We start from the raw sequence: 15043 nt of genomic DNA, 5'->3' as shown, positions 1-15043 counted from the left end.
CTCTTTTTATTAAATACTTTTATTCAAAAAGACTTTCTTGTCCTATCTTAAAGATTGCTTGCTTGCTTGCTTGTTGGCTTGTTCATTTTTTTATTTTATATGATATGATTTGATTTGATTTGATTTGATTTGATTTATATGACTGCCCATCTCACCATAGCAACTCTGGATGGCTAACAACAGTTAACAACATTTCTCCATCTATGACTTATAATGTCTTCAATTACCACTTGGCCACCATTGAAACAATTCGAAGTTTCTCTTCATTACTGTTATTTTGGCAAACAATGGTTGGTTGACCATAGAAGAAAAGAGAAGCACACCAGTCCACTACTTCATGAGTCAAGAAAAGGATACCTTGATGTTCCGGTAGAAACCTCTTTGTCTCATCTTCACCTCCTTACCGTATTAGTCTTGATGCCAAAGCAAAGGTAGCTCAACACTTCCTTGACTTCAGATGTGATACTGTAATCTGAGGCTGCCAGTGGTGAGATGCCTTCAACAGTGAAGTGCTGATATTTATAATGATCTTTTTCAACCCCCAGGTCCATTTACACAAATATTGCATTTCTAATTCTACAACAATTTGACTAAATCAAAATGCATTATGAAAAACAGTACATTTTGTGAGCTGGACATTTGATTCTTACATACACTGTATATATGATCTCTCTGAGAAGGGGACACAGTCGAACAGATTAAAAAAAATTATAAAGTTTACTATATATTGCAGTTGACAGCATAAAGACTAGAACATCAAAAGGCAGGTCCTTTTTTTCATTGAAAATGCTTGGTCTACTGCCAGGACATCCTAAGCCTGTAACCATTTCCTGTTGTTGTTATAACCATGTCGTTATTTATTTCTTGTGGTTATTGTTTGCTTTTATTAGAAAGTATATTTTTGATGTTATTTTGCGATTTGGACCATCTTATATGATTGATACTGTGGATACTGTGAATGTTTGACCACAAATTACTAACTGTAACCTAAGAATCAATTGACAGTGAAGTGCTAAAATAAAAAATAAACTGGATTTTCTAGAAATAGAGATTCGTTATTATCATTCCCCAAGGCTTAGTATGATGCAATCAGTTGCACCAGAGGATGCAATTAAAGAAATGGAGGAATTCATAATCACAGGAAGATTTGGACTATCTAAACTCTATAATACAGGAGATAAATTAATAAAACGTTACAAAGAGAATTGTTTATTCCCAGCACCAGTTTCAAGTAACATACAGTAAATGCAGACTCAAAACCTGAATATCAATGGATTGATTAAATGGAATCAAATGGATGAAAAGATAGGAAATAAAATATAAAGAAGCATAAGCGAGTCAGGTGGGACATTTCCAGGTGCAGAATGAGAAACAGACAATGAGTGACTAGTGTCTAATATATAGATTAAACAAAGAAAATTAAAGAGAGCAGCTATAGCAGCAAGATTTGACCTGGAAAGCATACAGTTAGAATGTAAAATCATTGTGAGAAGTAAATTTGGTATACTTAACATGCAAAAGTAAATCTGAGGAATTATTAACAAAACTTACAAAACATGATTCATTAAATGCTTTGTTTATTCAGATATTTTGCAGTTGACAGGGAAAAACAAAGAGGCGGTAGAATTTCATACATTCCAGGAAAAGCAAGCATCTCAGAAGCTTCAGAGGAACATTTTTAGGGTTAACATCCACTCTTTGAAAAAGCCAGATTATATTACAGTTTCAGCACAACTCGGCTCCAAAGTACGTCCCATTCAGTTCAATCAGACATACTCCCAAGTAAAAAATATAGGACCAGTGTTGACTTGAGTTAAAGTAAGAGAACAGAATCCCTACATATCATTTCTCAAGCAGGCTGTATCACAAAGCAACATGAGAATGTGTATCTAAAACAGTTTCTACTAATTTTCCTGTTCTTGGGCTTCATCTAGCTTTCTCAGCTAAGATGAAGAATCTAGAGGCCTTCTAACAGAGGCTTGAATACCATATGTTCAGAATGCTTTAGCAGGTCCAGCACTGAGCAGATGTTGGACTAAATGACAGCTAAGATTGCTTCCAACTTTATGGTTCTCTGATTCTTACTCTACATAGCAGTGGGCATCCTTTGGAACTTATGCATCAGATACAAAAATACCTACAGCTAGCACTGTAACTGAGAAACAGGTCTCAGATTCACTGCACTTAATTTAAGGCACCTTCCCTGACGGATGGCCATGGCTGAGAATTCTGGGAGTCAAAGCCTATACAGTTAGAAGATACCAAGGATGGGAAAGGCTGATCTGAGTTCATCTTATCCCAAAGAAACAGGTCTGTTTAAGAATCCCACAGAAGGGAGAAAAGCAGAATTTCCTCCTTTAACAACAGTGCTGATGAGCTACGGGAAACTGCAATTCCTAGCTACTGCATTTTTCAAAGATCTTAAAGAGATGGATGTATATTTGACATTTCTTGTCATATTCTTGTTACAGAAGCCAGAGGATGACCCAATATAAAACACTAGAAGGAAATTGTAGGAAATTAAGACAAAAAGCTTAAGGGCATCATAGCATGGTAATTAGCTCTATCACCTGATGAAAGACTTCTTTGCCCAAATCTATGCAATGACTGGCATTGTGGAATATTAGACAGGGAATGGAACATTAAAATAATGCAGCTTTCTGAATTTTGCTATTCATATTCCCATTGACCCTTTGTTTTACTCAGGTTTGGCAAATCTACCTAAGGCAAGGATGCTCTCAGTAGATTTATGTAAGAGATAAAAAATGAAGGGATGATTAGCCATGAACTTCACTGGTTCCTGATGTGAGTGCCTGTGGAAACAGCATGAGCCAGCTTCCTCACCGCCATCCTCATCAATCTCAATAAAAGTATCATGAAGGAACCGCGTCAGAGTCACACCTTCTGTTGTTGTTGCCCCAGAGAAATTTGCTCTTTCAGAATCTGACAGATTTAAAAGATCCAAGAGTTCATCAAGATAGAGGCTCTTCTCTAAGCTGAATTTGGGAATGGATACTGCCACCTCTTCAGGCTTTAGAATCCAGGGCCAGTCAAGCAGGTTCTTGTAGGAAAGCCCATCTTCTAGCTAGAGGAACAAACAGATTGAATAGCAGGGGGCAAGAATCAGGGAGGACTGCAAAGCCAAGGTGATATCAAATGACTTCTGCACCAAAGTTAGATTATAGGGTGCCAGGAGTGGTTAGACTGAATAATTGCACATAGTCAACACTCTCCTAGAAAGCACATTGTATATTACCTGTTGAAGAGCCTCAGTACTGTAGTCTGTTGGCAGCAGGATGAAAAAGCTCAGCTCATTGTTTTTGTAGGGAATCTCCAACACCTGTACTTGTACATTGGCTATATCAGTGATGGCTGTATTGTAAATGCCCTTCCTCTGCATCAATTGTACAGTGTAGTGGTCACTCTGTGAAAAAAAAGAGTAAAGAAACAGTGCTTAGAAATGGAAATCCAATTTTCCTTTGCTGCTTTTCAAAATAGTTCACTTGCCTCCCCTCTGATGCCAGCCCATCACAGATATATTGTTTATAATGATGAAATTCAAAAGCAAGCAATCCTCTCTGGGTATCAGAAATTAAAAATAGGAACCCATGGCCACCTTTCATCAAGTACATCAGCTTTAGGAAGCTGACTTCACCATCACTTGGAAAAAGTAGACAGGCAAGATGGTGAGAAAAGACATGGTAATGGAAGGCTCATAATGGAATCATTATCCTTAATTATCTATTAGGTAACAAAAATTTTAAAACCTTTGAAATTTAACAAAAGAAAAACATCTTTTGTTTTGTTTTGTTTTGTTTATCTGAAAATCTGAATGGCAATACATACAATTAAAACATTTGTTAGCCATGCCATTTGGCCTCAGTGTCTCCAGAGGCACTCAGTGTGTTAGAGAAGGGCTTTCTTAAAACTAAACTGACAATTTATTATTACTAATTTTTTTAAAAAATAAATTTGGACATTATACAAGAAATATGGAATAGAGAATTGCTGTATCCTATATTGGCCAAATAGCTTAAATGACTTAAAAACTCAGTTCAGAAAAAAGTTCTCTTTTGGGTCTGTTGAACAGCTCCTTAAAGGGTAACACAACTCCGACATTTTTCCAAAACACACCCACTGAAAGTAGCAAACTTTCTCGTCTCCTGAAGAGCAAGAAGCCAAAAGAAATGTGATCAGTGTATATTACTCACATCATGTGCATAAAATGGTGCTTCTGTTGTAATCTCTTTGTCAAATTTAATGTCCCATTGTCCTTTGAAGTAGAGCACATTCACCAGCAGCAGCTGAGCAAGAGAATCAAAGCTGTCCTTGGGGAAAAGTTCCTTGATTTCACCTGACAAAGAAATGGGTACATACTCTGAACTTAGCACCCTACAGTACATTTCACTATATTATTACTTTTGGAAAAACAGAGCAGCTTGAAAAGTTGGAATTCTATATGACATCCTGAACAGCAACTATAGCAATCTAACAGCTTCAACCTTTTTGTCTAGGAAATTACAGATTTTTAATCCCAAGAAGTGCCTTTGTTGATATCAGAAAATACTTTCCCCTCATGGCTTAGTTGATGCTCCAGCAAAGATTTGGTTGATTGGTGTCCTTTAGGGCAACCATCTGAGGAGCAACAACTGGAGATTCCCATCAAAGTTTCCTCCAAATATCAGGAGGTAGTCAGTGGATGAAGCACTGTTACCATGGGTCTGAACTTCAGTCCAAAGGTTGATCAGTTTTCTCACTTCCTCTGGTGCATTATGGATATTAGCTCCCACCACATCTGTCAAGTACAGTTTCAGAGCATTGTAAATGAATTTCTGGAGGGAAAAAAACCCGAGATATTTTCGTTAACCATGGAGCAGTATAGCAATATAGACAATAATTACCCTCTCCTTCAAATTTCTCTCACTTGAAAATGTTTCCAATATAGCCTAATTCTTTCAATCACTTTACAGAACAGAATGTTTTCTCCTAGTCTCATAAAAGAGAGAAGAAATTAAGTTTGATGGCCTTCCTCAGGCAACAATTTACACAAGGCAGGAGTAACTACTGAAAAAGTCTTCTTAACCATCTTGGATTCTACACCTTGGTATGTTCAGACTGAACACTAAAATGCATAACATTCAAACAGAATATTAGAATATTCATAGTACAAATAGTGATTGCACTAAAATCGCCAGAGATGACCTTGATTTGAGGCATATTTCTGGCTGAAAGCAATAGAACCATTAATTCAGTTGTGATACAATTCAGCCAATACTTTTGTTTCCACAATACAATGGGTCAGTTCTAGGCTGTGCTCAGAATTACCTGGAGGAAAGAAACAGCATAGTCTCCATAGAACTTGCTGGCAAAAGACAGTGTATAGTTGGGGTTGGGTTTATTAAGAACGGCAAGGATTCTGCTGAACGCAGTATGAACTTCTTTAGGGGTCTCAGATTCAGAATCTGGAGCATTCTAATGATAAAAAAAAGTAAAGATTAGGTCTAATTACAATCAGTTGAGTCTCCTAAAATCAGTTCAATTTTTCTTTTCTCTGAGCCTAACAGGCTGAGCTGTTTCTATTGTCAAGAAGGTGGTTGAGATGCAGACAGTAGCAACAATGTCATAGAGTGTAATTGTGAATGGGTTCCATTTTTAGTCTTCAGTAAGACTAGTTCCTTTTTAGTATTATTTCTCAGTTGTTCCTCCTCTGAATAATTTGCATTATTCTTCCTTAAGGCCACCAGTTGAATCAATGCCATTTTTAAGTCCAAGTTATCATCGCTTAGCACACAGATAAGAATGACCATTATCAAAATAGAGAACAGATGCCGACTGCCCAGCTTCTCAAAATAGGTAGTTTGCAAGCCTACTAAACCAAAAATGCACAAGGAAATGGGTAAGGGTTTTTGTAGTCCTAAATTGCCTATATATAGATGTTTAATATGAAGGTAAAATTCAACTCCCAGTACTGAAATTGATCTAATGCTTTGAAACCAATCCTCTATTCAATTTACCAGCTTCCTCTTAAGTTTCTCTGTTTTAATTTTAATGGGGCAAAGTTAAAGACATTCAGTTTACTCCATAAAAGGTTCTTAAGCTGATCTTGTTTTCTGATGATCTTATTCTGGCTTCAACAAAATAAAAGCATAATTTATATTACAAGAAATCTTAATTTAAATGCATTTACAGAGAAGTCGTACTGATCCTATAAATGATTTCACTGAAACAAATGTTGATTAAATTCCTTTTTTCCTGTCCTCTGACTATGGGAATTAATAATTTTATGGCTACAACAATTGGGTCAGGCAGGTTAGCAGGACAGAGAGAAAAAGACTGATCCCAGATCAACCCAAAAGCTTTGTTGCTAAGCAGAAATGTTAAAGAGGATGTCATGTGTCTACCTCCAACCTATTTTCATTGGATCTTATTGTGCAAGTGATTAAACAACTTGCTTCTTTAAAAAATAAGCCCTAAACAGCAATTGTTTAATCTAGAAGTGATTCCCCAGTGTCTTGCAACTTACTTTCTCAGCGGAAGGAGAAGGCTCTGGTTCTGGCTTCGGCTCTCCTTCTGGCTCTGGCTCATGTTTTGGTCCCAGCTTGGGTTCTGCTTCCAGCTCTAGGCAAGGATGTGGATGCCTGCTATCACCAAGTCTAGGGCTACTTGATTCAGGAGAGGGACTTGGTCTGGAACACATTCTTTCAGGTGACAATTTGATTTGGGGAGAAGTTGGTTCATGGTGGGTTTTGGGGCATATTAGCTCAGTTTGGGGTTGGGGGTGTGTGAGTTCCCTGCCAGGTTGGGGTTGGGCTGGTTCAGGGTATGGTTGAGGATGATCTAGTTCAGGGTGAGGTTGGGGGAGTGATCGTTCGAGATGAAGTTCAGGGTGTACTGGTTCAGGGAGTAGTTGTGGGTATGTTCGTTCAAGACTAGGTTCAGGATGCGCTGGTTCAGGGTGAGGTTGAGGCTCTGCTGGTTCAGAGTGTGGCTGTGGGTCTGTTCGTTCAAAACTAGATTCGGGATGTGCTGGTTCAGGGTGAGGTTCAGGTTGTGATTGTTCAAGATGAAGTTCAGGGTGTACTGGTTCAGGATGTAGTTGTGGGTGTGTTTGTTCAAGACTAGGTTCGGGATGTGCTGGTTCAGGGTGAGGTTGAGGCTCTGCTGGTTCAGAGTGTGGCTGTGGGTCTGTTTGTTCAAAACTAGATTCGGGATGTGCTGGTTCAGGGTGAGATTCAGGGTGTGATTGTTCAGGGTGTACTGGTTCAGGATGTAGTTGTGGGTGTGTTCGTTCAAGACTAGGTTCAGGATGCGCTGGTTCAGGGTGAGGTTGAGGCTCTGCTGGTTCAGAGTGTGGCTGTGGGTCTGTTCGTTCAAAACTAGATTCGGGATGTGCTGGTTCAGGGTGAGGTTCAGGTTGTGATTGTTCAAGATGAAGTTCAGGGTGTACTGGTTCAGGGTGTAGTTGTGGGTGTGTTTGTTCAAGACTAGGTTCGGGATGTGCTGGTTCAGGGTGAGGTTGAGGCTCTGCTGGTTCAGAGTGTGGCTGTGGCTCTGTTTGTTCAAAACTAGATTCGGGATGTGCTGGTTCAGGGTGAGGTTCAGGGTGTGATCGTTCAAGACGAAGTTCAGGGTGTACTGGTTCATGGCGTAGTTGTAGGTGTGTTCGTTCAAGACTAGGTTTGGGATGTGCCGGTTCAGGATGAGGTTGAGGCTCTGCTGGTTCAGAGCATGGCAGTGGGCGTGTTCGTTCAAGACTAGGTTCTAGATGATCTGGTTCAGGGTGAGGTTGGGGGCATGATCGTTCAAGATGAAGTTCTAAGTGTACTGGTTCAGAGTGTGGTTGTGGGTGTGTTTGTTCAAGACTAGGTTCTAGATTAGATGTTTCAGGGTGAGGTTGAGGCTGTGTTGGTTCAGAGCGTGGCTGTGGGTATGTTCTTTCAGGATGAGGTTTGGGGTATGCTGGTTGAGAGTGTGGTTGAGGGCGTGCTGGTTCATGGAGGAATTCAGGGTGTGTTAATTCAGGGTGTGTTTGGGGATATTTTGGCTTAGGACGAAGTGAAGTATTGGGGCAGCTTTCAGATCTTTCCTGTGCCTGAAACAGAATGATAAAACTTCTGCATTCACTAATATTTCAAGTTTGGTCCACTGAAAGCAAAATGATAACAAAATTTATCTAAAATCTTACTCCCTTTTCTAAATGGATGATAACTTTTGTGTTAATGTACTGTGCATTTCATCCAAAAATACAGCAGAAATATTACTAATGCCTTTCACTGGCACATTCTAGACATCCTGTAATGAAAGGAAGGTTAATGCTGCATCCTTATGTTGGGTTGGCAATGTAATACATCATTATTATTATCATCATCATAATTATTATCAGCCTGAATCAATCCATTGCAAGATGAAGGCCTCATTGAAAGTTATGGACCATAATCCACTACATTGTGGGGTTAAGTACAACTTCCCAGCCTAGGCCTCAGAGAGAATGACTGGCCCTAAATCACCCAGCCAGCTTTCATGCCTAAGGGAGGACTAGAACTTACTGTCTTCTGGGTTCTAGTCGAAATTCTTTTAATTAGTACACCAAACTGGCTCTCATAGATATACATAGATACATAGATACATGTACATATACATTGTCCACATAAGCATACACATGTTTATTTCCCTTGGAATTTTTTTTCTGAGAACAAATAGGTCCTGTTCTTTCTTAAGTTAATCTTGTGCTTACCCTGAGTTTAGCTGTTGATCTTCCAGAGCTTCTGGCTGCTTCCAAGTGCCTTCTGTTGCTGCATCTGTCACTGTCTTCCATTTCATCCCAGTGAAGCACCTTGAATACCAAATTAACAATCTTTCCTTCACTCAGATAAAAAACAGTAGTCCAGTTAGGCAAGATAAGTGTCTTGGGATGGATCAATCTGATTCTTAAATATGAACTCAACAATTTATCACAGAATTAAGATCCTCATGCATTCTGACCTTGTAGATGTTTCAACACATCTAGCACACTACATTTAAATCATGCCAGAGTAATAATTCAAAACCCATTGAGGAATTTAATAGCTTATTTTTTGCCTTAGCAGTAATCTTGCCATTGAATACTGTGATAAAGACTTATCTATAAATAAATTAGCTATGAGACCTTTGAATATTGACTCTATTCATTGATAAGATTTCCCATACAGATTTCATGTCAGCCATACAGATTTAAGACATCTTTTAAGGAACATAATAATGAATTATTTTTTTACATGTTGTTTTTTAAAAAATGGGCTATAGGAATACAGAAGAGCCCAGATTTGTTTAAAGTCAAAATGTATTGAGAATGCACAAGGCAATAGTGAAAATACAATTATATATAACTGAGCTTTTGCTCAATGCTCAACAAAAAAGCATGTAAAAGATATAAAGTATTTCTAACTGTACAAAAGCTTCACTATGTATATATAAGACATACAAGATATAAATATATTTTATGTATGCATGCAATCCCAGGATTGTTGGTTAGGTTGCTAAATCAAAAGAAGCAGTGGAAAACGAGATCCATGCTGTTGCCAAGAAAACTGCACTGTTGTGTCAATATGATCACCAAGAGTTCAGCTCAATTTGAATGTGTCTCCACCTTAGCAGATGTAAAGAATCCTAAATATATATCTGCATATGTAAGATGTAATTGTATTACTGTTATACTCTTATGTCAGTAATATTCTCAGTTTTGGAATGAAACATTGAGATCTGTGGGTTCAAGACTTGGTACAATAACTATCAGCCCTTTGAGGTCACCCAGCTCAAGAAACAATGCTGCAGAGATTCCAGGAATGCTATTTTATTGTTATAGGGTAAAGTAACAGAATTTTGAAAGCCTGCCCAATTTTCTTTCTATCCCATCTTATACTAAACAAATTCAAAGCAGGGTGATTTTGAATTTCTTTTCACACTTGCTTCAATCTCTGTGTAATCTCTCCATCACATCTCTACTTAACAGCTCATTTTTTTTCCTCCTTGAACATCTGTTTCTTACTGTCCTTGAAGCCACCTCTACATTCCTTTATAATAAGTTGGCCCTTATTCTCTAGGCTGTACATCTCAGTATCAAAGGGGAATGCAGTAACAAGGGAGAATGGTCTATTGTATATGAAATATGGCCATGGCAATAACTAACTGCATTGTAATAAGTCTAGGGCAGTGTTTCTCAACCTCAGCAACTTGAAGATGTGTGGACATGCTGGCTGGGGAATTCTGGGAGTTGAAGTCCACACATCTTCAAGTTGCTGAAGTTGAGAAACACTTGTCTAGGGAACAGGATTAGGAAACGATTTCCAATGAACCCAGTTTGAAGAGGGTATCTCTACTGCAGCTGAATGACACTCACCTTCTCAAGCTCATTTGCCTGTTCATTTCTAGAGGCTAAGAGAAGCAGACCCAGGCTGTTGGCAGCATTAATTGGAGAGACCAAGACATTGTCAGAGAAATGTGCCTCACTCAACCGATGGAAAAGGTAAGAGGCAAATTTAGCATTGGCTTCAGGGAAGGAGGTCATGATGATGACTAAAATTTAGAAGATCTATAATGGAGAAAGAAAAAACACCAACACATCAGTCCACTAGTTCACATTCTCTTAAAAGACTATGTTTACTACTGAGTCTGAGTCAACCAAGTGCCCACTGCAAGGAATTTTGCCCAAAGTCAAAGGCATTTTCATTCTGCATCAAAAGGTGAAGACAAGAATACCTTACTGTTCCAGTGGAGGCCTCTTTATCCTCCATTTACATCAGTATTCCTCAAACATGGCAACTTTAAGGCATGTGGACTTCAACTCCCATGCTGGCTGAGGAATTCTGGGAGTTGAGGTTCACATGTCTTAAAGTTGCCAAGTTTGAGAAACACTGATTTACATCTTTACCTAATTTTGTCTTAGGTAAAATGCCAAGAAAAGAATAGCGCACAAGTCCAAATACAAGGTCTTTACCTTGATGCAGGAGTGGTGATCCAAGGCTGCGGGTGATTGTGATGCCTTCTACTTTGAGATGGTGGTATTTATAACAAGTTGTTTCCACCCCCATGTCCATTTCCACAAAGCTTGCATTTCTAAATCTTAATCTAAATAATTTAGATTAAATCTAAATTATACAAATGAAAACAACATAATGCATAAACTGAACATTTGTAAAAATCTAAGCTAGTTATCATAGATTATTACATATATTGCACATATAACCTAATATAATGATGTTTATTTCATTCACAGCAGACAGCATAGTAATTACAACATCAAGTGACATGTTCTTTTCAGCACTTTGTATGTATGCAGTGTATCAATGCCACTAGAAGCTGAGATGTGTTGCTGTTTTTCTTCCTTAAAAAGCGTGTGATCGGTAGCTGCAAGGACAAAAGAGCTTATTTAGAAACATGTACCAATGAGCACAACCAGTTTTATTTCTCAATAAGCATGCTGAGGATCGAGCTATGGGTTAAGGAAAGATTGTCCCAGTGTGCTTGGGATGAAAATGTCATTTATTACTCTAATAAAATTTGCATTTTGAAGGGTAAATGGAAAGTGCCTTTTATGTACGGTAGCTAGAAAACTAAGAGAATCTAGGAGAGAGAGAGACAGGAGGAAACAAGGTAAAAGGGAAAGGAAAAGAAAATGGTTTATATAAAAGGGAAGAGAAACCCTGGAGGCCCTGGGGGGCAATCATGTTAAATTAAGCTCCCAGGAGAGTTCTGTTGATGTATTTTAATGAGAAATATCTTATAACCTTTACTATCTTTTATATAATGCTATTGCTAAATAAACATTTAATATTCATAATTCTCTGAGAGAATGACAGCAGAATATAATACCTGCACCCTATCAGGAAAAGAAAGATTAATAAGATAGGAGATAACTTTAGTATAAGTACTCTTATGTACATCATTCTGGTAGAGGGGTGGCAGCATATTAATCATGTATTCATTTGTCTCCAGAATAAACCTAAAAGAAATTTTGCAGGGGAGTGTGGGTTTTGAAAATATTTCAGAAGAAACACTTTGGATCTCATGAAAACCCAGCAACTTTGTGCTACAGGTAGTCCTTGTTTAGTGACTGCCTTGCTTAGCAATCATTTGCAGATATGACAGTGATGAAAAAGTAACTTGGTGACTAATCCTTGCATTTACAACCTTCATAGGTCTATAAAGCAAAAGAAAGCTGAAGTTGCGATTTCCCTTAGTGACCACTTTGCTTAATGACTGAGTTGCCAGTCCCAATTGCAGTTGCTAAATGAGGACTATTTGTATTCATTAAAGCAAGGAGAGACTGAAAAAAAAATACCACTGCTTCCAAAGTCACATTAACTTAACGTTGGATTCCTGAAAGCCGTGGCATTTTTTTCTTCAGGCTCATCTGCAAGTCTGGAAAAAGTTGGGCTGCTTCCATGTATAGCAGGGAGGTGTTACACTTGTGCTCACACAAGGCCCAAAGCACTTCTTTCAAATAATTTTTGGAGAGCACACAGCCTTAAAATGATGCCACAACTGGCCCCAAAAAACTTGGTTTTGCCACGGTGCCCATAGAATGGAAATACTGAAATTATTTTTATATTCTATCCTTTGCATCACTGCAGGGCATGCCAGCAGCAGCTGGGAGAAGGTGTGCCAAAGTGAAATTATTGTATTAACCCAAAAGTTATAATTTCATTGTTATGGGATATAACAAAGGCCATTCTAAAAAGAGATTCCAGAAAATTATATTAGGACAGTTCAATCTCCCATGATACTCTTCACTATACTATGAATGTCTTCCCAGTACTTTTGGGTTTTTTTACATGTCCACCACATGTGGTAAAATACTCCTTCTGTTTCATGGCATTTCTAACATCTATTACTGTCCAATTTGTCTATCCTGTATATTACTGATGGAGTTGTATGCCATCTGTAGAACATTTTGTACCAATTTTCCTTTAAGTTAAAACTTTCATAGATTTAGTCCATAGTTCTTCCCATTGTTGTGTTGTAACTGTTTCTTTAAAATTTTGCATCCATTTTGTCATATAGTTTTTGTTTGTCCTGTCTCTGTATCATATCTAGGTAAAAGTTTATATATCTACCCTAATAGGTGATGTTGGTTTTGTATGACTGTTTCAAATTCTGCTTCCCCCTCCCCTTAATATTCATCCTTCCTTCTTGAGATCTGATTTTATCCTTCCAGTTATTTATAAATAGATCAACCATGTTCATCCCAGATGTTTTTCCTGTTTTAATATCAGGAATATCTAAATTTCTAAATAACAGAGTTGGAATTTCATAATTTTGAAACTAACTTGGCCTCTTCTGTCTACCTCCCTGCTCATTCTTCATGTTTAAGGTAAAGGTAAAGGTTTCCCTTGACGTAAAGTCCAGTCGTATCCGACTCTAGGGGGCGGTGCTCATCTCCGTTTCTAAGCCTTAGAGCCGGCATTGTCCGGAGACACTTCCGGGTCATGTGGCCAGCATGACGACACGGAACGTCGTTACCTTCCCGCCGAAGCGGTACCTATTGATCTACTCACATTTGCATGTTTTCGAACTGCTAGGTGAGCAGGAGCTGGGACTAGCAACGGGAGCTCACCCCGCCGCGCGGTTTCGAACCGCGACCTTCCGATCGGCAGCTCAGCGGTTTAACCCGCAGCGCCACCGCGTCTTCATGTTTAGCTGTATGGAAAAAACATCCCAACTTTAGTAGGCAAGCGGGGCAGAGGGGAGTAATAAAAAAATAGCAGCAATCTTATAACTCATTTACCTGAGAGTAAGTAGCAGTGAATTTAGTAGGATTTACTTCCGAATATACATGAATGGAACTGCAATACAAATGTTTTAATGGTATCCAGATTAGATTATTTATGTACATTTGTTTGATTGATATACATTTATACAGTAATTTATTTACCTTTTGCTTTCCACAAAGTAGTTTATCAAGATTTCAAATACAAGAACAGGGCATTAAAAAGAAACAAATGGTTTATGTGGCAACAAATCTGCTTGTACTTTCACTTGTCACTCAGGAGCAAAGGGACCTTATTGTAATTCAAGTATTTCTTATTGTGCACCTTATCAGAAATCAGTGAATAATGGTCCCCCTTTTTAACAAGCAGGTGGGCCCTTTTTATGTATAGTCATTGCAACAGGAGGTACATAAGTCTGTTCCTGTTTCATAGCTTAAGTCTTTGCATAATGCATGTAGATGAGTTATCTAATAGGAAAATATCTGTACCCAGACAATCTGGAGACACCTAGGCAAATAAGTATGTTCATAGTGTCAGAAGTGAAAAGCATCAGCAAAAAAACGAAATATAAATTGATGTCCCTTATTATATTATTATTATTATTATTATTATGGAATAACTCAGATAAGTAAGACTTTTCTGTGGTTGAACTGTTTAATTTTCAGATCAAACACTACTCCAAATAAAATGCCAAGAAGACAATACCACAGTGTTTCCTCTAAAACTGTAGACTGGGTAGTTTTCCAATGGTAGGGACTATCACCTTGTCCCACTCCCCAGCGATCCCTGCTAAAGTCAAATGGCCTGAAATCTACTTCCTCTTCCTTGCTGGTAGATCTGATTCCCCAACATGGTCACCATTTTTTTCCCCTCAGCAAATTAACCATAGCAAGGCAAGGATGGGAGCAGGACACAGACTGGGCTGCTGTTGTTGCTACTGCTGCTGCTGTTGTTCCCCTGTTGCCCAACTAAAGTGAACATTGGTCATCTCGTGAAGGTCCTCAGCAGTACCCTTACACTCTGGACTTTGTAATGTTGGGGACTTTGCTTTTTCAATGGCAAAGTGACTTAGTTCCCTCGTTTCAAAACGTTTGCTATGTTTTGGATTCCTCTGTTTCTTCTGCTGATTTGCAGCCATGAACCCAGCTTCAAAATCTGTACCTGGTAACACTGTGAGGATAAGCAAACACACTTAGCATTAGACTGTTGTTTTGTTTTGTTTTTTGGTGCCTTCGAGTCAGTTTTTGACTCCTGGTGATTGCCTGGATGAGTCCTGCAGTTTTCTTGGCAAGGTTGTT

At 38.5% G+C, this 15043-nt stretch overlaps 1 protein-coding gene across 1 annotated transcript; it reads right to left on the bottom strand.

Annotated features, from left to right (window-relative positions):
• Positions 1 to 1610: 1610 nt before the first annotated feature.
• LOC134494954 (serpin B4-like) lies at positions 1611 to 10543 on the bottom strand. The gene is made up of 10 exons (XM_063300207.1): positions 10376 to 10543; positions 8735 to 8833; positions 8053 to 8092; positions 7675 to 7713; positions 6524 to 6564; positions 5326 to 5472; positions 4715 to 4832; positions 4212 to 4354; positions 3257 to 3424; positions 1611 to 3085 (listed from the first exon to the last, which is right to left on the bottom strand). The coding sequence occupies exons 1-10, from the start codon at positions 10541 to 10543 to the stop codon at positions 2699 to 2701; spliced, it is 1350 nt and encodes a 449-aa protein (XP_063156277.1). The 3' UTR covers positions 1611 to 2698.
• Between the last annotated feature and the right edge of the window lie 4500 nt (positions 10544 to 15043).

The sequence above is a fragment of the Candoia aspera genome, chromosome 3 (genome assembly GCF_035149785.1).
Source record: "Candoia aspera isolate rCanAsp1 chromosome 3, rCanAsp1.hap2, whole genome shotgun sequence".
Classification (NCBI taxonomy): Eukaryota; Metazoa; Chordata; class Lepidosauria; order Squamata; family Boidae; genus Candoia; species Candoia aspera.
Note: the sequence above shows the minus strand (reverse complement) of the source record. Positions and strands in the feature narration are given on the sequence as shown.